A 22,524-nucleotide genomic window follows, 5' to 3' on the forward strand; every position below is an offset into this window, starting at 1 on the left:
GAGGCTCTCGCCTGGGCAATTTTCAATCATTGAAGGCGACGGTGAGGAGGGCAGTGCCAGTCTGGTTTTGTCGGGATTGGATCGGGCACTTGGGTCAGCGTCTTACCTGACTCTTCGGCTTGGACTCGGGAAGCCGAGGGAACGAGCGCTACTGGAGAAATTTAAACAAGAACCCTTCTCTGAGAAGGAGGCGCGCCTGTTGGAGAGGAAAACCTTTCCCGAAGCTGGCGAAATCATTCACAGAGTGCTGGTTGGCGACAACTTTGCCAGCCGAGACAAAGTGCGGTTCCGGTGTGACTTCCCGCTGCAAGAAGGCAAACCGAAACGAACTGACGCCAAAGCTGGAAGAGGCAAAACAAATTTCTTAAACCGCTTGCAGCGCCATCTCAAATAATAGTCATTGAGAAGCCGTCTCTCACTCGCAGTACCCGCAGTCTGGAGCACTGATATTCTAGCGAGACTGCTGAGTGTCGCGTCCGTCTTCATTACGTGACATACTACTACTGTCATATCGGTTTCGTTTCGGTTTCGACGGCAGCACCAGTGGCGATGAGCGGCTTGCGCCTCGACTGTCCGGTGTGTGCTTCGTCAGTTAGTGATTTATCAAAACTACGGACATGAATACTGTACAAGGCGAGTGCCGCGCCCGCGTGTTGTTGTATTTCGCGTGTACACTCCAGTTGTGGTTGCAGTGGCGCTTCGACATATTCGACAGTTGGTACACATCATCGCGGGAACATGTCTGAAAGAGGCAGCTGGCCCTTGTTCCTGTAAAAGGCGGAAACAAGACCTCTTGGAGGACGGCTGATGCCGAAGAGCGCTTGCGCCCAGTCCCAAGGTTCCAGCTAGAAGCGAATAAGCACATAAGCAAGTCAGCGACACTTAACACCGGGGTTCTGACGAGCTTGTGGCAGTCGCGCTTTTATATCAAGCTCTTTACCGCAGGCGTCACATGTATTCCTGATCTATGCAAGAGCATCATTCGTCAACCCCAATCGCCAAAACGAACAGGTTTCAACAATGTCTGCCACGTGCCAGGAGTTCCCTCTTTGGCTTCCCTCAACGCACTCAGAAATCATGAATGCAGGTCGAGTTCTCTTCTACCATCCACTGATCCATCCCTCTGTCCACACAGCAACACGAAAAGAAGAGCAAAGAACTTCAGGGGCAACGCAACAAAGGGGACATGAACCCGGGTTTGCAAGACAGTAGGGCTCGTCAATCTGAAGGCCGTGGTGCCATCCTACCTTCTTCGCGGTCGCATTTTCGATGCTTATACAGGACGCAGCTTCGACCTTCCCTGGAAGAAATTGATTTGGCGGCTGCTGTACCCACCGCGAGTTTGGCGCATGAAGGCACTGGCAGTGCCGCAGGTGCTGAGACGTGCTGCTTGTGGGGCCTTCGTGGTTGCTCGTTGCTGTTGTATCTCTCACCCGAGAAGACGCTGCTGTTTCTGCGAGCGTATTTCCCCGGTACTCACGGCTGCATGGCGCTCTCCTTCATCCCAAACGGAACTTTAGCGGCGGCGTCAACAACCGATCTACGTATGATACGCACACGCTCTGGCACGTGTTATATCGCGTGCTAACACATAGATGCGCGTCTATCCATTTGATACACACCATCCGTCCGGAGTTTTCGCTGCTGGTTAAAATGCATTGCCTCGAGCCGTCTGGAGGATCCAGTCATTTCTTCATGATGCCATCAGAATCTTTTTATGTGTGAGACTAGTAATCCAGCTTTAGGGTTAAGGTTCCATCAGAAGGCGGGGGGTGAAAGGTTCTAGGTATTGACACGTACCATGCCACTTGATAAGATAGATCCAGCTTCCAATGAGTACGATCAATGACACGCTTGGGAGTGACAACCTGACCCATGCCGGAACATTCGATGTCGCAGTAGGAGTGAGATGTACGCACGACTTAAAGCACTGTAGTGACTAACATTGATTAACGGACAGAATTCAAGTCGCCTTGCACAAACGAAGCTTGCCAGAGTGTCCACTACGGGCTACTACGTCATTTTGTAGAACCTGGTCGCCGTGTGTTGCCGACGAAGTGCCCCTTAGGGATGGCCATTTTGAGCGACAGCAGTCTCCTGCAGTGCTTCAGCGTGCTGACGGGTTGCGAACAACAGCCCTAAACCGGCGGACGCAGTTGCGCTGCTCGCCGCCACCCACACCGACCGGCTACCAATTGTGCATTTCATCTTAGAGAAAAAAACCCTCCGTTATGCCAAATATGAGACTCCCATTCGAACTCAACTTCCATGAGCGTGTAAGTCTCGTTGCTCCTTCACAAGTCGCTCAAGCGGGTCCTACATGTCGCTGACTTCAGGCGTGTCCAAAGCATCTAGCACAAGACGACGCTCACCAGGTAAAAACCGAAAGAAGCTACTGACTAACTCTTTGGCAGATGGAGGCATGGATGCGTCACAAGCCGCGAAGCAGAGATCATCATCCACCTCCACGTCGGTAAGGGACCGCCGATCTGCCTCTTTCGAATCGTTTGAGATTGTATCCAGACCAGGCACAGTGAACGGACGATGGAAGCACTAGATGTGGTAGAGGACGAATCCAGTTTCCCACGCATCCATAGCATAGGTAAATCGCGGATGTGGAAACCTTCGTAGCTCCGGGGGGAAACTGCGCGTGTGGTGGATCATGATTCTTGAACGACCCCAGGCATGTAGAATTGTGACATGTCACCGAGTAATACGACTCTGTCAGAAAAAATCAGAAAGTTATACGGTCTCAAGTCAGCGGGGATCACATTTTTTGCGTGTGTAACACTGCCACCACTCGCAGAACCTGGAGCGTCAGCGAGAGAGATGCTACCAGGACTGTGGGACTTGAGTTGATAGCTCTTGCATGAAACAGCTTTCGGATCAGTGCTTCAGGATCCGTCGTTGCAGCGAGCAGCAAAATAAAATAATTTAGGAGGTCACCCCTGTTGGGACGGCGCGGAAGAATAGTGCTCCTGTCAGGGAGCATCAAGAAATCTGAAGGCACTAGAAGGCGAAGATGGGCTTGTTTTTCAGCGGGGGTTCTGTATGCAAAACTGCTACCCATATGACCATCTAGCGTCTTCTATCGTTCCGCGACCTGCGTTCACAAGAGAAACCTTGAGGGCAAGCGGCTCGGTCGGACTAGCCAGATTTGTGACAAAATAGACGGCGCCAAACCAACAAACGCTCACGATCTCATGCCGTACCAGAGTTACCTCGCGCTCCGAAAGAATAGACTCAAACGTAGTGGGGGTGTTCGGGGGAGTGTGCGCTCCCCAGTCTTTATGACTTTTTTCGACCATCTTCCAATAGATACGGCACGTGGTTTTGAACGCCTCAAGGAGACCCGCCACAGCTTCTTTTCCAGGTGCCCCCCTGTCCGTGAAACGGGGAAATGGGGGCTCCCTAATCCATCTGACCTGTGAAGGCGACCAATCGTTGAGCCTGATAGGTGTGCCGCTCCGTGGATCCAGTCTGCGGAGCCACCTTCGCATCCTTCTTCTGGACCTTATTAGGAATCCGTGCGCTCTCGCGCGAAAAGGGGCCGATGAAGACTCAATAAAGACGTCGAAAAATAGTGTCTGCGGGACTGGACTACCATGTGCGGGCGTAGAGGAGGGCGACTGCTTCTGGTCACGTACACCAGAGTCGAAACGGATGTTGGAGGAGCCCCCGACCTTCAGTTCTGACTAGACTCAGTTGCATGACTTTGATACATAGGCGCCCCATCGTTGATAACCCCTCGAGACAACACAGCCGAGCCCTGGACAGTGGAGCAGATGAGCGCGAGAATAAACGATTCGGGCCTGATAAAGAAAAGCCGCTTCATCTCTCCAGTATTCAGACTTTGTCGCTTATGATTATCCGACTGATGAAGACAAGCACCTCGCGGACGCGGGCTCAAAATCAGATGCTTCCCTTTCGACCCCCGCTAGCCACACCCTGTCACGCCTAGCGGTCACCCACTCCCCGCCAGAGGGCGGCTCGGCGGCAGAGAACGCCGGAGAGCCGGAAGCATTAAGACAGACATGGTAGGTAACATAAGGACGGCCATGGAGTTCCTCAGGTCATGGCATAATAGAATGGGGTTGCCCATGTGTCACTGGAGCGGTGGCATGCCCAGACATCTCGATCCTTCGAGTTCCATCCGGAGGAAGGGCGCTTTCGCGCAGTAATGGGAGACTACACCAGCGGTCGAGGCGGTCACCCGGCAGGCCCTATGGCGCCTCTAGTGAGAGAGGCTGCCGGGTTCCTGTAGGCATATTAGACACATATTCACTCCTAGTGTTGGGACGCAGCAGTCCTGGCCATACGATCCGCCTTCCGCGCCTCTGCCTTACCGGGGACAATCCTCCGGTACTTACCACAGCCTCAGTTGCGTTGGTCAACATTGCAAGACATGCTACTGAAGCCCAGTCCCTGGCTTCGTCGGCAAGGGAACCCGATTAACACCTAGCACGCTCCCACTTCAATACGCACACCACATCACACACGTCAACGTGCCAACCTATGAAGAACAGAAGATAGTTTGCAAATGGCTCAGCATAATCCACACTACGCCTATGCAACCGTTAACGAGGGACCGGGTAGGATTGCGGTAGGCGGTACCGACACATCGGATAGCACCGAATGAGGCGATCGAATGCTAGCGTAAACTGCGACCTTTGTTCAGCATTTCTCGCGCTCCCTGGCAACGCGGTTGAGCGCTTGGAGCACAACGGATACCGAGAAATTCTCTCATCTTGAAGAGAACTGCGTATTATATCCACAAGTTGGGACGAACATTTTGGCATGTGCCAGCGTTTCTTTCCGGTTGGTGCCTTCCGAGCAACGGCCGACCACACAGGACAGCGTTGGAGTTAATCCATTTAGACTGGTGCTCGATCCCGCCGATGGCGGCCCTTCTCCTGCGCGAGCTGGAAAAATGGACTAGAACTTGTGCGCCGATTGCATGTTGCACGTATACACTACGCCGTAACACAGCCACGTCGCAACGCGCTAGTATGATCAACCCCCGAAAGGACACAACACAGGACAGTGCCAATGAAGTGACCCTCTAGTTAGGACGGACCCTGACGTCGAAAACAAGAACGCGAGTAGGTACCCGGACGTCGTCCATCTCGCGACGAGATGCCTTGGCACCGTATCATTTGTTTACTTTACAACTAAATGAGACTATGCAGGGGCCGCTGTCAAGGTATCGGGAGCTGAGCACAGTCGTTCATGAAATAGATAAATCATTCCATACGCCGACACCAAGCGGGTAGGGGCGGTGCACTTTGGTGTAGGCAGTATGCTGGAAGGAAAGAGTGAAGCAGAGATACTTCTCCTGACAGAGCCGACACTCGTGGCATTCGAGATAAACTGACCAGAACTGAGCACGCGTAGCTGTGGTAATCCTGCGTTTTTTTTAGGTTTCACCAACCCGCGCCCTCTGTATTCTTCAAGCGCTTTTACAGCCACCTCCGCCGCCGCCGCTGCCGCAGAGCGGCTTCATTGTGGCAAGAGGCTGTGCGCTCTTTTCCTGGTGTCCTCCCCATCAGAACAGCGTCCGTGACCAGACAGTGCCTCTCTAAAGTGAACTCTATGAGTAAAGGCTGATATGCTGCATTCTCACTTTGAAAGAGTTCAGTTTATGAGCCGAGCCGCTTAAATGTGGCACGAGCATCCTCCGGACCGGTAGTTAAATCATGATAACCTTTGGTATATGAACCGGATGCCAACCATAGTGCCTCTCTACTCCGTTAATGGTTGCACGACATGGGGTTCCTCGCTTGGCTCACAGGAGAGGCCTTTGCCCTGCAGGATCGAAGAGAGAAAACCCGGGCTAGTCACCAGTTCCACCGCCGGAGGACGTTGTAGCTGACGGCGAGTGGCCTTTTTACGCGAATACACTTGTACTTCCGCGGCCGAGGTGCTCTGGCTGTACGCTCAGAATGTCTCGGACCAGACAAAAGCTAGCCCGCTGATGACGCGCGCATGTCTTCATCGGCAACATACCGCCGATTTTTTTTTCGCATGCATGCAATTCGAACCTGCATGCAGAACTGCGAGTCCGGATTGCGGAATGCCTCATGCCTCGACGCGACAACCGGTCTTCTCTCTCAGTGGATTTTCCTGCTCTTCCACCTGCTCGCTCTCCCTTTTCTGACTGTGCGGCTTTGTCGAGGGCAGGCCACGCTTCTTCGCGGGTGTAGTTGCGTTGCCATTTTTCCGCTCTGGACGAGTCAACAAAGTGTGGGGCGAGAGGACCGTTCGTCGTCTGGCTGACTCAGTAGCTGGAGTAAATTTCGGCCTTGCTGCAACGTCTGTTCCCACAACTCCCTCTTTCTTGCTCGCCGAAGTTCTTCGCGGCTCACGCCCAGCTGTGCGCTTCGTCAGCTCTAGCTGTTCGCTCCTCTCGCCAAGCCCCGGTCGATGCTGCGCCGTTTTCTTCGTCCATCTTCGACGTGGGGTGCATAGAAAGGCGAGCCGACATGTGCGCAAGCTTGCCTTGAACCGGATAAGCTTTTGAATTCCACTTGTCTTTCCCGGGCTCCTCCGTGCGCGTCTGAGCGACCTCACATCGCCAGAGATCCAACTGCCGCGCGAGCTGCGCACACATCGTCTGCGAGTCGAGACCTCGCGGGGCGATCCAGGCGCCCTCCACTTTCGGCTGTTGGCGAGTTCGTTTTTTCCGAAGGGCTCGTTTTGCCGCGCGGCTTTTTCGGGGGACGCGGCCTCGATTTTGCTTCTCGGCAGACGGACGCGCGCGGCGCCTCTGCTTGGCCTTCTCGCGCCGTCAGGGAGACAGTTTGCTTCTCAGTTTCATATCTGTGCGCTGTCATGGACGTTGCGCGGGGTTTTCTCGACTTTTTCTGGGCTCTCGGCAGCAGCCAGCCGGAGATCCGAGCCGAGGCCGCTTCAGGCCTCGTCGATTTTCTTATCCAGCAGCAAGCCTCTGCCAAGCCCGCCTCCGTTGCCTCCACCAACCAGGAGAGCAACAAAGACTCCACAGATAGGGAAAAGGCCAAGGGGAGGCACGGAGACCATGGGCAGTCGTTCAAGAACCTCATTTCGCTCAGCGGCACTTCTGCGTGCGAAGATCTTCAGTATGCTGCCAACAGACTGGTAAGCACCCTCTACAGGTCACCAGCGCAGTTCCCTGCTCGTATTTCGTACCTGTTCTCCTGGTTTTTCATCTGGTTTGCAACCTCTTTATTCTCTGCGCCGCTCGCAGACCAGGATGCCTCAAGAGAAGCAAGTCTGATGTGGCGTCCACAGTGCTGCGTCTGCTGTCTCCTTTCGCTTTGCTGTCTCTTCAGCTCGCAGGCCTCACGTCTCCGCGGGCCTGCGTCCGCCAAGGCTACTCGGTTGCCTTGCTGCTGCTTCTTCTTCTTTTCAAGAAGGAGATTCCCCGCGAGAAAGTCCTGACGGCACTGGAGCAGCATACCTCGACGGCGAAAGTGCTGCCGTCTGAAGTGAAAGACCTGCTGCTCGGTCGGCTCTTCGGCTACGCGGTCCTGCAGAAAACAGGATACTTCAGAAGCAACGCAGTAAGCCTTGCTTTCGCGTTTTTTCGATGCGATCGTGGATTGCTTCGAAGCGGTCACTTGCACGAGAGGCAGAGTCTCTGGTAGCAAAGCACAACGCCACTTGCCCTCAGGCGCCCACGGCGGAAGCGAGCTCCAGCGAGCTTGTCAGCGAAGTATGCAGATGCGAGAGCTTCCTCAGCTAGTAGTGGCTGTGGTTTTCTTCTGGTCTCATGGAGGTTTTTTCGGTTTCTGTGCCCACCCTGTGTGCCTGTTTCAGTGCCTCACCCAGTGCCAGACGGTCTTCTCTTCGCTCTGGAAAATAATCGACGAAAAAGTCTACTTGCAGGAGGCTGCGTGCCGGCTGATGCGCCTCATCATCGTTGACTTATCGACGTAGGTCTATTTTCACGAAGGCACGTTGCCCACGTGTTCTGACCTCTTTGCTTCGAGCCATTCTGAGTGGTTCATCAAGCGTCTGCGCAGGCGGCGAGTAATTTTTAAGTAAGACGACCGTCAGCCTGGCGTTCGCACCTTCGCGCATCCCTGCTTGCATACTCGAGGCTGAACAGAGCATACCCCGCACATCGAAATGCATGCGTTCAGAGGGAAACGGTCGTATAGATTCCTCATTCCTCCCAAGCTGATGCGAGTTTTCACAAAGTGGCTGATCTGGAGTCCCCCCTCTGTCGCGGCTCGTCGCGTTCATTCGAAAGCAAACGACGCGCATCACCTCGTCGCCACGTGTGTTTCCGTTCTGTGGCCGTGGAGAGTCTGTTCTTTGTATCCGACGTGGGCATCGCCTCGCGAATGGCGGCTCCTCTCACTCCGAAAGGCGTCGAGCGGTAGCGAGGCGGCTGCGATCGCGGCTTCTCCGCCTGCTGGACGATTGCGACCAGGCATTCGAGCGCTTTGTTTTTTTTTTCGGGCACGCGTTTTGGATGGCACTCGCTTTGGCAGTTTTGCACACCGGATGGCACTGCCGTGGATTTCATTTTGTGGCTTTCCTCAGGTTCAGTCCCTCGATTGCGCTTCAGTTCGTGCACTCTCGCTTGGAAGCTCTGGCTGCGGTGCGCGTCGGCGCAGCCGCGTCGGCCGACGGCGACGCGGCGAGCGACGGAGAAGAGCCTGGACACGCGGACAAGAAAGATGCGAGGAAGAAGCAACTCGGCAAAACAGTTACGGGGCGCTTGCCTTGCAGCTTGGCTGCGCTTCTGCTCGACCTGCGGTGGGCTGCAAGCCACTGGGGATGGACTGCGAAGCGCGAGAGCTTCACGCACCTCGACATCCTCTTCAATCTCGATCTCCTTCACGGTACGCGCCGCGGCCTACGCCGACGCACGCAGACACCCCCCGTATTACCACCAGAGAGAAAGTATAGAAGCGGGTCACGTGGCATGCCCGCGTCCGCAGTCCAGCGACCGACTTCGCCGTAACCCCGTCGGCATTCGATACAGATGAGAGAGGGGGGGAGGAGGTTCAGCGCCGGGCTCACCGCCGCTGCACGGTCGGGCTGCCTCCTGTCCGCAGCGTCGGGGCTTTGCCGCGGCCGCTTGGGGGGGCACTGTTCACAGGGGGAGATTGGCTGCAGCGTCAGCTAGACTTCCAGAGAGGGCGTCAGGAGCTCCAGCCTCGCCATCGGCGTCCATGCATAGGTCACACATTCGACAGTGCGCAATGCGGACTTCACTCGGCAGGCTGAGCGACTCGACCGTTTTTTTCTAAGCAGCTTTTGGCCGTCGTGCACCGCCGGCGCTGTTGCGTGGTCGCGAGAGGGGCTGTTTTTCTGCGGGCTATGCGGTCGCGTGGGGACTCGGCGGGTAGCTCGCCTGCGACCGCGTCCTAACTCTTCGAACGGTTTCGGATTTTTTCCTTGGACTTTTTATGCGTAACTGGAGGGTTGTGTCTCGGTTGCAATGTGAATGCCTGCCCTTGCGCCTTTTTTTTTCAGAGAAGGAACGCCCGCGCCTCATGGCTTTCTTGGTCGACACGGCTGCGTTCCACCCCCGCCTTCACAGCTTGTGGGATGCGTGCTTGAAGCTTCTGCTGCATTGCAGGTAAGTGCTGATTAAACTATTACCAAGTCACTTTTGATTAAGCTCTCTTCCAATCACACCTCTTGCATTTGTGATCGCCTTTCGTGACCAGAGCGCACAGAAGCAAGGGGGCTGTCTTTGGAGCCGCCAGCGGAGAGCATTCCCAGGGCAGACTCCCACAGACCGCTTTCGAAACTCCAGCGCGTCTCCGCTGACACTGCCACGGGTACAAAGGAGCTTTGCGATGAGGACGCCGTTACTTTTTCGCGGGTGTCTGTATCCGTCCCCTATGTATAGGGTTGGGCTGGAAGCGTCTGGCGTGAGAGTGATTGGCGCCCAGCGCAGCTTCACCCCCTGTGGAGATGCCGCCGAAGCGTTTTCCTCGCTCGTTTTGCTTGAGGCTCGTTCATCGTTGCGCTTTCCACTTGCGGCCTTTCAGAATGGATGAACCGAAGGCCGCTTTCCTGAAGTGGTGGCGCAGCGTGCAGAGGGCGTTGTTTCCTGAGTTCCCATCTTCCGCCTCGCGGCCGGCGGATGCTGCGAGCGGGCGAGACGCGAAGAAGACCGAAGAGAATACCACAGAGTCCCAGAGTTTGCAGAAGGAGTTCCTGGGTTTCCGCCTCGTCATCGAAGTTTTCCTCCGGCTGAAGCAGTGCGCCTTGGTGGGAGGCGAGGACCTCTGCATGGAGGAAACGGAGAAGAAGCGCAAGGGCGAACGTGAGGAGAGCAAGAAACAGATGAGCCAAAAAGAAGCGCTTCAAGTTGTCGCGGAATTCTGGCCTCACTCCGACGGCTTTCTCCGCGCCCTCGTGCGCCACCTCGAAGGTAAAGCACCCAGCGCCTCTTCGCCTCAACGAAAATACACTCCCAGCCGCAAGTGCTCACGCGCCGGGATCGCGAGGGATGTCGCGCATGCGTGAAGGACGAGCAGCTCGTTTGTTCCACATCCATGTGCGCGGTGTCGGGCGTGTTTGCTTCTTTTCCAGCCTCCCGTGGCGACCCCTTACGCCCCATGGCGGAGATGGTGCTGGACTCGCTCGCGGTGATCTTCACGGGCAAGAGTCTCTCCGCGCCCCTGTCTCTCGGCGCCGCGGCCGAGGCGTCGTCTGCTTCGCGCACCGGCGCGGGTCGTCTTGTTTCACCGTTCGCCTCCTTCTCGTCTTGCGGCAAGGCAGCAGAAGCCAGGAAGGCCAAAAACCTCCACCTCGAGTGCGGCTGCCTTCGCGACCCGACTGACGAGGGCCTCTTCGCCTCGCTTCTGGCGGACGACAGCGGAGCTTTCCACGCCCGGCGCGCCACCTGGGTGCAGCAGCAGGTGTCCGCGAGCGTCGGCGACGAGGCGAAGGAGAAAGCGAAGCGGAAGTCGAGGTCCGACGACTCCACGGGTCACCCTGCGTCTCCTGGTAAGCCCACTGGCGCTCAGCAGCGCGTGGAGACAGGATTTGCGCGGCCTTGGGCGGCGCAGTGCGCGGATGCGGCTGGACACAGTAACGCACCCAGATACACTTAGGTCGGGACGTGTTGAATTTCGTGGTCTAGTGCGTCTGGTGGCGCGTGAGCGCTCGGCGGAGCGCGCACGAAGAGCTACTTGAGGAATGCAGTGGCGCTCGGCTCTGCGTCTCTGGCCTCGACTGGCGGCTGCCGAAGGCTGGAGGCGTTCTGTTCACGGCTTCACTTTTCCGCTTTGTGCTGTGACGACGTGCGGGTACAGCTCTCGGCGGAGATCTCGATGTGCTGCGGCACCCGTTCCCCCTCTCCCTCGCGTCGCGGTTCGAGGTCCTGCGCGCCTGGGGCGAGGCTGTGCGTTTCCGGCCTCTCAAGAAGGGCCTCATGAAGAAGTAAGGAAACTCCCGATGCCCGTGTTTTCGGATTCCTGCGACTCGCCAGTGGCGAAGACCTGCGCACCAGCAGTGCTCATAGTCACGTGGCGGATGAAAAACATTTCTGAACGATCTTTCTTCTTGTGCACGCGCGCCGACCTCATCCCTATACACCGCACCGCGCGCCGTGCGCAACTGTTGTCTTCACTCCCGCATTCTCGCTCGGCGTTAGGAGGGTCAGCTACTCACACACACACAATGCGGGTATTGCTGACTGACTTTTAGCCGCATGCGTGTGTGTGGTTGTCAGTGGTCTAGCTGCAGCCGCCCCCACCTGCAGAGGGTGTCTGTCTGTAGTTGGGTAGGCAGTTGGCAGTGGATGGAGCACCGGATAGTCCGAGTCTGCCTCGTGCACGCTGGAGCTTCCTGTACTGTATCGGCACTCCCATCGGCGTCGCCAGCAGCGGCATTTTGCCTGACGTAGGTCACTCTTCATTTCGCTTCTGTGCGTCGTTCTGCTCCACTTTCTTGCAGACTTTGCCGGCTCGCACTCGGTGGTGGCCTCACGGTGGGCGATCTTCGCGGGGACGTTTTCGCCTCGCGGCTTTTCGAGGTCTGCAGGGGGCCCTCTGCCTCCGCCGGAGACGCGAACAAGGTGCGGGGAGTGTGCCGGCCTCTGGCCTGAGTGACGCATGCGTCGTGGCGACAAAAACAGACAAAATGAAGAAGACGTGGGCACCGAATACACGCCACGTTCGTTCTCTCTTCTTTTTTAAGCAATCACGAAGGACTCAAGACTATTTAATCACCAGGAACAGCTAGGCCTGGGGAGGCCTTGGGAGATAAGAGCATCAAACATTCAGTTTTGTTCCTTCGCGGTCAGACTGCTGTTCTGCGTGAAGTTTGTATCTACAAAGCTGAATGAGGGATTTCCAAGATGTGCTCCGCGTCGAGTGTGTGAGCCGTGTTTCGCGGATTTTATATTTTGAGGCCTCGAGTTGGTGTGTGTACCTGTATCGCTGCTGTCCCTCCAGGCCACGGGTACTGAGACAGCCGGCGCGTCGTGGCGGCGTTTGCTGTGGCTGGTGGACTTCCTTCTTCTTCTGCCCCAGCAGTTTTCGTCTGGCGCTTCCGAGCTGTCTGCGGCGCTGTCTTTCTTCTTCTCGGTCCTCCTCTCGCTCCTTCTTTCGTCTTCATTCCAGTTATCAGCTTCGACGCCGCTTCCGCCAGTTCTGTTTGCGTCTCCGGCGGCGATCTTCTCCGCAGCTAAGGCGCTGAGTCCCTCCTCGGCGCCCGAGGCCCTCGACGAGGCCTCGCTGTCGTCTTTCGCCTTCCTGCTCGTCGCGCCGCCGCGCTCGACGCTGCCGGTCTTGCTGCCGAAGCTCATGTCGGTTCACTCGTTCCTACTTTCGCGGCATATGGACTCTTTGGTCAAGTCGCAGAGCGATGCTGCCACGGTGTCTGCAGGGGCCCAGGGAGGGCACCGCTTCGTCGAGGCTCTTCACTCGACACACGCCGTCTGCTACGCAGCGGCCGCTGCGGCGCGCGACGAAGCCTCGGCGGCGGTCAGTTTCGCGGCCACGGCAAGCGAGAAGGCGGCGCGAAAGGGCGCCTGGAAGAAAGAGGGAGGCGTGGACGCGAGTGGATTCACGGTTGACCTCGCGCTCGCCCCAGCGATGGCGAAGGGCGTCACCCAGGGCGAGGTCGCGGCCCTGGAGGCTCAGGTGGGTGCTTCGGGCGTCGACAGCGACGAATACGCCGCGGCCGCAGAGGAGGCGCGCCATATCTCGAGACGCAAGCGCGGAAGGGACGAGAGTGGCAACGCGTCGGATGCATTGCTTCTCAGCTCCTGCTTCGAAGCCTCGAGGCATGCGCGGGCTCTCGAGAGCGCGGCCGCATCTCTCGACCAAGAAGAGGAGCTGCAGCAGCACGAGAAACCCGCAAATGAGATCATTCTGCGAAAGGGCCTGGCGACAGCTTGCCGAGCGGTGGCCGCAGGCGTCGCCTCGCTGGCGCTGTATCCGTACTTCGCGTTTGGAAGCAGACGGTCGCGCAGGTCGGAGGGACGCAGAAAGCGAGATGACGACGAGCAAGGCGATAACGGGAGGAAGCGCCCGCGCTGCGAAGGCAACACTGCGAGCGAGGAAGACGGCGAGATGGACTCGCCGCCTGCTTCAGACAGCGAGTCGGACGCAGAGGCCGAGGCGAGCCCGCTGGAGGGCTCGCTCTTCGGCTCGCAGGCCGCGGCATACGAGGATGCACAAGGCGAAGCCGCGCGGGAGGAGGAAGAGCGCGAAGAGCTCTCCGACTTTTTCACGCTCATGAGCGAGTTGTCGTCTCAGGCGGAGGCGCTTGTCTCTCTGTTGCGGTCCGCGACTCCGGCGAGGAAGACCAAGAAGCGAGAAGATGGAGCCGCAGCCGCAGGTTCCGCGGGCGCGGCTGCGACAGAGACGACCCTCTTCGCGCAGCTGGCGGCGATCCTGGCAGGCACGGCCAAGAGCGCCAGCCATCTGATGTTCCACGACGGCGACAGCCCCAGCGTCGGTTACCTCCGCGCCTCAGGACGCGCCCTGTGGAAGGCGATTTGCCCCTTCGCCGCCTTCACAGAAATCGAGTCGCTGCTGGACGTCGTTCTGGATCGCCAAGAGGAGGCAGCCGAGGAGAAGGGTTGCTGCGCTGAGGAAGCCGAGAAGCCAGAGGCCGCCGACGAAGATGAAGCTGAAGGTGAAGCTGAAGGGGAGGAGTCCGCAGAGGACGCAGAGGAAGAGGATGAAGAAGACGCGGAGGAAGCGGAGAAGGACGAAGAAAGCGAAGAGGAAAGTGAAGAGGACAGCGGCGATGAAGAAGCGAAGGCGGACGACAACAGGGAGGAAAAGACTGAAGAAGAGGACGACGATGACAAATTCTCCATTGAGCTTGACGCCGATGCCACGTACCGAGCGCTGCTCGATGAGAATGGAGACGCGCTTCCAGGTAGGAACATTTGGCTTACTGACAGTCAAGAGGAGGCTTTCAAAGGCCCGCGTGGGTGGATGCATGCGTGTACCTCACTCTACAACGTGTGTACGTGCTCAGTTTTGACTTGTGCGCTTTCTCCTTCCTTCAATTTTTACAACCTCCTGCCCTGGCCTGTGCGGCCGCTCCTCGCGACGGGTGCGTCCGCGCGGATTCGGCGTATAACGAGCCCACGGACGACCTCCTGATCTCATTTAGCCTGCTCTCTCATGATCGCGTGGCTGTGTTTTTGATGCTCTGCCCCCTCGTGCTTAGTTGTGTCCGTTCTACGTTTGCGCTCTCCGGTATGAAGATGGAACAATATCTTCTGACCGTATTCTACACTCACTCGCCCTTGTAACTTGAGTCGGTTCTGACGGCCTGCCAAAACAAGAGTATTTCGGCCCTCTGTGTGGGCGGGCGCTTTGCGTCGTCGCATGCGTAACCTCTTTTTGGCAAAGCCTGCTCGTTTTCGTCGAGTATTCGTCTGTCATTCAGTGGCTGTTGGCTCTCGTGCGTCGCTGTTTCCTCCTTATTTAGGGGCTTACGTGCCTCCGCATACAGAGTTTCGCCGCCAGGCGCTTTTGGAGCGGAAGCGCAGAGAAAACGAGCGGCTACGGCAGCTGCAGCTGCGGCTGCGCGCGCTGGAGGTGCTGCAAGTCTACTTGGAGGTGAATCCGCGGTCGTCGCACTCCTTGTCCCTCCTCGCCGCGCTTTTCGGCGGGTTCGATCGCATTGCCTTGCGGAGTGCCTTGAGTCGGCAGAAGAAGAACGCCAAGACGAGTGCAACTGGCGGTCTCCACCAGCACCTCGCTGAGAAAATCCAGAAAGTCATTCTGGACGCCTGTGTGGCGAGTCGCCACAGAAGGCGCCCCACCCCGGCTGCGGCGAAGAGCTGCGATGGCGCTCAGGCAGGCAGCGCGTCGGACCGCGCCTGCGTCCTCCTCGAGCAGGGGGACCGAAACGCCACTGCCGTCGCCGCCGCGCTGCTCAGCTGGCGAGAGGCCGCGTGGGAAGGGGGCGACAGCCACTCTGGTCAAGGCGCGAAGGCAGCGGCCGCCTCGCTGGGCTCGATGCCGCCTGTCGTCCTCCTGAGAGGATGGAACAAGCCTGGGCAGTCCCGCGAGAGCCTCGCAAACTGCGTCACCTGCGAAATCGTCGAGGACGACGGCAGGGCGCGAGACTTGCGCGCATCCAACACAAAGCTGAGCGCCACTGAGAAATCTCTGCGCAAGGCGTGGGAAGCCGTGGAGACCTGTATCGGGCTCCGCGCGCTGGAGGTCCTTGAAACCTGCATCGCGTGCCGCCACCTGCCGCAGGCCCAGGCAGCGGCGAGCTGTCAGTACGTCGGCCTGAACCTCTTGGTGTTTCTGTTCAAGGTTGAGCAGCAGGCGGGGGAGTTCTTCTCGCAGGCGATCGCGGGCAAGTCTCACGGAGGCGCGGGCGGGGCCACCTGGGGAGGCAGCGTCGCCTCGCAGACCCTCAACTTGGCGCTGAACGACTGGCTCACGAAGCGCAGCAGTCGCCAGCAGCAGCTGGACTCTGCGTTCTTCCGATTCTTTGCGGAGAGACGCCCAGAGTGGATGCGGTTCATCGACCTCCTGGGTGCCGCGCAGCAGCGCGCGAGAGGCGCGTTCGTCAGACGCGAGTGCATAGCGATTGGCACGGCCGTCGCTCGCCATCCATTTTTCCTCTCAGGGCGGTCGGCGGACGAGGCAGGCAAGACGCGTGACAGAAAACAGTGCAGAGCCGAAGAGAGCGATGACGAATACCCTCGCGATGTTGGAGCGAAGGCCCGCGAGTCGCAAAGCGCCGGTGTGCACCTGCGCCCCTGCGTCACATTGGACTGGGACGCGTGGGTGCTTCGCGGCAAGAAACTGCGAGAGCGGAGGCGGGGGCGGCCGAATAAAGAAGCCGAAGGTGAAACGGAGGACACTGCAGCGCAGCTTTCTCCGCCCCTTCCGGTCCGCCAGGAGGTGAATGAAACGACCTTTGTGGCGCTGCTGGAGCAACTATCCGCCTCGGCGGAAGTCGCGGCTGCGGAGGCCTCCCGAGGCACCTTCTCCTCGGCCGGACAAATGAAGGCTAGCCACCGAGAAATGCTCACGTCCCTCAAGACTATTCTCCAAGCGTCCGTCACGCAGCTGAAGAGCAAGGGGCTCTTGGGTGGCTCCTTGCCAGTGAAGCAGGAGGATCAAGCAGCGCAGAGCGTGAGAAGCGCGCTGGAGGAAGAATGGACGAGGGTGGGAGAGCGACTGCTGGAAGCAGCCTCCAAACTCCAGGGCCAGGCGGGGAGGCATCAAGGTCTTTACGAGAGCATCGTACGGCTGGTGAAGATTCTCCAAGGCAAAAAGGAGGAGGCGCCTGGATCGAAGGCGCGATCAGTAGAAGCAAAGAGGGAAAAGCGAAACGAGAAGCGCAAGAGGCGAGACAAGCGATAACAGGCTCAGGGCAAGGGCTCCGTGAAGACTGAAACCGTAAACGAGGCTTCAGGCGGAGAAACGTCTACCGGCGACGACAGCCGTCAATCCAAAGAGTTTTCGAAGCCACAGAACACGGACAACCGAATGAAAACGGGGGCTATCAGTCCCAACGAAAAAACAGGGAACGCCCACGCTCCTGCCAAGAAGAAAAAACACAAGACGAATTGAGTCGGCCGTAGGTGCCTACCGTGAAGTCGCCCCTCTGTGGCGCGAGGTGCAGTACCCAGGCCTATTATGAGAGGCTGGCACACTTACATACACGACCCGACAACGACGCGTGAACGGAGGTTTTGCTGTTCTTTTTGAGGATTTGTTCGCAGGACAGTTCCCTTTGAACTAGGTAGGTGTTAACGGTGACGTTCGATGTAAGCGGCGCCGTATGAGTCGCCGCCTCCGCTATTCCATTTGTCTTTCGTGCATACTGGCCACCCGCTTCCTCAACACCTGTTTGTGAAGCTATTGATCTGGAATGCGTCACGGCTGTGATTCACATTTGTCCTGACCGCGACTTTCTTAGCGCTTTCCCGAGGGACGATTTGCACTCTTTGGAAAGATTGTTTCCACAATGTCACTGTAGCCGTGCGCTACACAGAGGCAACTTAGTTCTGCTTCTCGCTGTTTTCATCTCAAGCATACGTACAGTCCTAATATGCAAGACGACGACAAATTCTGGTGCGTCGACGACTTCCTTGAGCTCAACGAGCGAGGAGAACAGCGGACTAGAACTCGAGCTTCTGGTGAAAGCCGCGAGCCCGATGAAACACTACTTTGACGCGGGCAGATGCGCAGCCCAGGTGCTTGACAGAGCATGAATTCGAGCTACTGCTACCGGGGCGTATAGTCAGGGTTTTGCGGTGTTCCGGGCCCCTTTGTCCGTGAATTACGCACAGCTCACGGAACCAGTGAATCTGCGGCTTCCGTGGTTGGCATCATCTGCAAAGATTAGGGTATCAGTCTCTGCTTTCTTCTGCGACTACTGCGCTCGCGTGTGTTGTAGCATGGCCCGGGAAGTGTTCGCGATGGCCCGCTGTCCACCTTTAAGACTTTCGCCTAGCAGTGCTCACTCACATCACGCAGCTGAGCTACGCCACCGGCAGCTGTATGGGTATCACCCTTCCGGATGCCGCTGATGCCGGTGGATGGAACCGCTCATATTAAAGCGATGTCCGTTACACTCTAGTGAGACGCTACTCTTCCGGTTCCTTGTGCAGTCCGTCCCGAGCTCACGGTGTAAAACGCCGGCACTACGGTCGATCCCACGGCTCCCGCAACGGATGCAGACGGACTTCGCGGCGTCTCGGTCGCTCTCGAAGTGGGATCCTTCGGCAAGCAACACGCAGCGTTAAACTGACAGAATTATTCCTCGTACAAAATGTGTTGTCACTCCCCTGAACTGCTTGTGCAGCGGGGAGTATGGCTTGCGATTTGAAAACAGGTCCCTTATAGCCACATACAGCGAAGACGTGGAAAACGCGACCCACAGCTTCTCGTGTCATCGCGAAGCAGCTGCGCAAAACATGTTCAGTTATACGGGCCTATGGGAGACGTTCGAGAAACGCGACGGCAGGCGGGCAGTACCTGCACACCGGGAGCCCATGGCCTGCGCAATGCTTGAACGACCACCATTCAGCCGTAACCTCAACGGATCTTTTGATGCCTGCAGTGCAGTGGTCACCACGTGATTGATGATGGTCTGTAAAGATTGTTCCCATCCACGTCTCGGTGGCATTCCGTCCTGCCCCGATGAAACGGTACAGTTTTAGTAGAAATCGTACTGGTCAGTTTTCTGTAAGTAGCCAAATTCGGGGCCTGCTGCGATCGCCGAAGATGTATGTTGGCAAGCGATAGTTCCTGTAGCCACGTAATATCGACAAGAAACGCGTACTGCACCAGACATCTGGGACAAGTGCTTCACACGGCGCTAAACCTAATTCTCGCTTTTCCTGAAACACAATCTCAACAATCGCTGCATTCGTCGCTGCCCTGTCAAAAAACAGGATTCTTTAACTGGTGTGAAAATGCTCACGGCGCCTTTCATTTTTTGGCTGGAAAAAGCCTCTACTGAGGGCGCATGTGATGGGTCACAGTCAGCTACGTGCTGCGAAATCTAGCACATACCTTGCAGACAACAGGCGGAGACCAGACACTTCCGACCGGACTTGAAGGTGCCAACAAATGCGTCTGCTTCATAACCGTGAGAACGCTGACTCAGACACTAAACCCTATACCCCCGGCTCCAGACCTGCGGCCACCCTACGGCACAAGGTGCTAGTTTCTTCAGGACTCCGTGCCCCCGCATCAGTCATGCCATGAAGAACTCGCCACGCAGCGGCCACAGATGCGACCTGAATCGCCTAGTCCTTGTCTCAGGCACACGCTGCGCTGCTTTGACCCTACCACCCCGTCACGTCGCCCTGACGTCCGAACGGAAGCCATCAGAGATGTTACAAAGGCGCTTCTTGCTCAACCCGCTCAATACCGGAAGGTTGGTTGTTTTTGTAAGCACCTGCGGACGTGTCATCAGTACCACTGGTGTCTCCTCCGAATTTGCCAGCGTGTCGGCGCCGCCGTCTGTCATTCTTTTGTTCACAGGGCTTCTTCCGCCGTCTCTTATACACCTGACCAAGATGCCACATGCCTCCCACAAGGGCCATACCTATGGCAACCCTCCTCAAGACTCCAATAATCTGAAAAGACCGCGTGAAGATTGTCTCCCACGCATCATCGAATCGAGGATTGCCTTGGGGTGCATACTCATCCACCATATCAACCCCCATTTCTCCCGCCAGTGCAATGAGGCTGAGAAGTGCTGCAGATTTAAATACCGCTGCCCCTGTATTCTGAATGACACTGTCGCAGGACACTGGAGCCGTCACTGTCCATCTCTTGCCGCTTGATGCGGAGTCCTCCGTCACCACATCCTCCGCCTCGGCATTGGTGTTCGCGGCGTCTCCTTCGTCGTCGCCACCAGCTTGGTCTGCTCTCGTCAACAACGATAGAAGCGTACAGCTTATGGCAATAACTTTCAGCATGTGGCGTCCAAAACACCTGCGCCGCGGACGTACGCTGCCCCCCATTATGGCGGTAGCTTCATAAACAATTGTTTATGCGCATCAAGCGGTTGCAGGTACTGGCTGGTACACAGGTCGAAACCACATGGCGACTGTGGAAGAAAATTGCAGAAACGCGTGTTCCTTATGAAATACTGTCTCTTGACTCGTGTCAAAAGATGAAACTAGAAAGGAGACCGCGTCACAGCAGGGCACACCAAAAGACAACAGTCCTCCGCCGCACGCAAGTCAGGCTGCTGCGATTCGATGAGTTGCAAAGCCAGCCGCGCAACTATGCTTCCGACACAAATGAGCCGTCATTAATGCGGTGGTGCGTGTTTGTTGGACGCAGTAATTCGCTCCTCGAGATCTGAAGTTCATCAAACATTACGCAGGGAACCGCGGCGCGATACGTATACCACACCAGCGTGCAGCGAGCATAACCCCCGAGGACGTTGCGTCTCGTTGCCAGAAGGAGAAGAATCTCTGACAACGGCCCGCGTCGCCACCGATACGGGAGCCACTGTCTAGCTCTAATACACCGCCGGACGCCTCGAACAGTGTGAGTGGAGAAGCGGCAAGAGCAGACACGGTGCGCGTGAATTTCGAGACGCCTGAAAGTCAACAGGCTGTGAGGATACAAAACACGCGGTTCGCGTCCGGGCAGATCACGGTCTGCGACTCAGGCCCGACGAGACACGGCGTAACGAGAGAATAACTGGGCTGCACGCTGCATGGGGGCAGGCACGGACCGCGGCGCTGTAGATGTCCCGCGACCTCAGACTGGCAGACCGACCGGCAGAGACTTGCCTCATAGTTGATTTGGGATTAGGACCAGCAGGCTACCTGTAGCCAGACTGGTAGCCACAGTCGGTAGGTTTGCGGGTGCGCGCACTCGGCGTTGCAGTCTGTTAATCGAAGGAAATTTCAGTTAGTGCACGCCGTAGCAAATTCGCTCAGGATGTCTGTACCGAAGAAGCACATCGGGAAGCGAACCCGCAACTAGTGTCCGAGGTCTCTTCGTTGACAGCGAATGCACGCAGGGGCCACAAAAGGCCGCATACGCATCGAGGATCTGAAAGCATTAAGTTCATCTTCCTGATGACGTATCTCGCCTTATCTTGTCAGAAACGTACCGCGACCCACATACACTAACTGGTAAGCGGCGGGCCTGAAGGTGGCTAGGGGGTGTGCACCAACACGAAATAGCAAGTTCCACGTGGCACGCTGTAAACTGAAGGGCTAAGAAGGAAGGTCTGACAAACGGCGGCTTGGGAGACTCGCCTGACTCATAATCCGCTCGAAAGTGGATTAAGCTGTGGTATTGCATGTCATCGACTAGGGAGTTGTTCACGAATCAGCCGATCCTATCGGAACGAGCAACGAAAAAGGAGGGAGTCCCTCCAGCCGGGCAGTCACCGAGCATGAAACCTTTACCAAGCGGTCCGGTCCTTCGACATGCAGATCCGCTGGCGTGCCCTGCTTATTGTATCCGGAAGCATTAGTTTGCCACCACAAACCAGCTCTACAGAAGCCCGTCATCACTGCCATGGAGGGGGGCTGCCCGTCCTGGGTCCGGCGCCTAGCAATGATAAAGGTACGAGAAAACCCGGACCACACAGGCGACGCCTAGCAAGTGCGTGAACGGCGTATGGTTTCACAGCGAGCGGCAGGCCGCCGGAGAGCAAAACAGGAGCTGTGCAGCAGTCCAGGACAACAAACCGACCAGACTGACGGACGGGCGGCAGCCTGCCAAGTTGCCATAGTTCGTGTGGCCTAAGTCGCGGTCAAGTCATCTTGACGGACGCGACAAATAGCTACAGAAGCAATAACGAAAAAAACGCAAGAGTTGTTCGACCGGGCAACACCTCTTCAGACGGGGTTCCTTATTCGGCAACGAACACGCAAAACAAGGTCTCGAACCCACTCCGCGGCCGGAGGTAGTGAATCGCTCGAGAACGACGTATGATCGAGGGTCCATCCGCTGTCGCCTGGTGTCGTACACTAATAACTAAGCATGGCCGTTTCCATGATTTGGTAGGGCGGCATAGTCGCAGTGGAAGCTCCAGGGGGGGGGGGGGGGGGGGGGGGGGGGGGGGGGGGGGGGGGGGGGGGGGGGGGGGGGGGGCTGGCAGCCCGACTGCATAGGGTTTCGCTGACAGACGGGGCGACTACTCGGCACATGTGTGGTACTTTCTCTTGTGAGCCGTGGTTATTAGGCAAAACATCGTTTGTGAGGATGGTGCAAGGCGCAAAACAGGGAAGACCTTACACAGCGAGAGGAGTGCCCAAGAGACGTTGAGATACCGGGCAGCCCCTCGGCGGGTGCAGACCTGTACTCACATGCGGCCCTGATCCAAACTGGCGCGAAGAGCGAAATTGTCCACACGCAGCGTCAAGTGTAAATCATGAGGTCAATAAAACATGAATGCGGCCAAAACGCAGAACCTGTGTTCATTCACAGCCGGTAAGACAGCTGCCTGCAACGTTCTACGCACGCGTGCCCAAGTCAAAACAAGTAAACATGCGACCAACGTGTGACGCGGACGACTTAAAAAAAGCGACCACAGACTAGAAAAGCAGGCATCTCCGGTTCCACTCCAAAAGAGATCGAGGGCGCCGTG

The 22,524-nt window shown here is 57.1% G+C and overlaps 2 protein-coding genes across 2 annotated transcripts; one reads left to right on the forward strand and one right to left on the reverse strand.

Annotated features, from left to right (window-relative positions):
- Window positions 1–6,831: 6,831 nt before the first annotated feature.
- BESB_067210 (uncharacterized protein) lies at window positions 6,832–16,808 on the forward strand (the record flags this gene model as incomplete). The annotated part of the gene is made up of 12 exons (XM_029365114.1): window positions 6,832–7,116; window positions 7,311–7,541; window positions 7,798–7,913; window positions 8,530–8,643; window positions 8,674–8,831; window positions 9,469–9,574; window positions 9,993–10,378; window positions 10,540–10,956; window positions 11,265–11,391; window positions 11,908–12,028; window positions 12,408–14,346; window positions 14,908–16,808. The coding sequence occupies 12 exons, from the start codon at window positions 6,832–6,834 to the stop codon at window positions 16,806–16,808; spliced, it is 5,901 nt and encodes a 1,966-aa protein (XP_029218697.1).
- A 1,801-nt stretch (window positions 16,809–18,609) lies between these two features.
- Window positions 18,610–19,882, reverse strand: BESB_067220 (uncharacterized protein; the record flags this gene model as incomplete). The annotated part of the gene is made up of 2 exons (XM_029365115.1): window positions 18,610–18,701; window positions 19,507–19,882. 2 exons carry the CDS (start codon window positions 19,880–19,882, stop codon window positions 18,610–18,612), a joined length of 468 nt encoding a protein of 155 aa, XP_029218698.1.
- Window positions 19,883–22,524: the final 2,642 nt, after the last annotated feature.

The sequence above is a fragment of the Besnoitia besnoiti genome, chromosome VI (assembly GCF_002563875.1).
Source record: "Besnoitia besnoiti strain Bb-Ger1 chromosome VI, whole genome shotgun sequence".
Taxonomy (NCBI): Eukaryota; Apicomplexa; class Conoidasida; order Eucoccidiorida; family Sarcocystidae; genus Besnoitia; species Besnoitia besnoiti.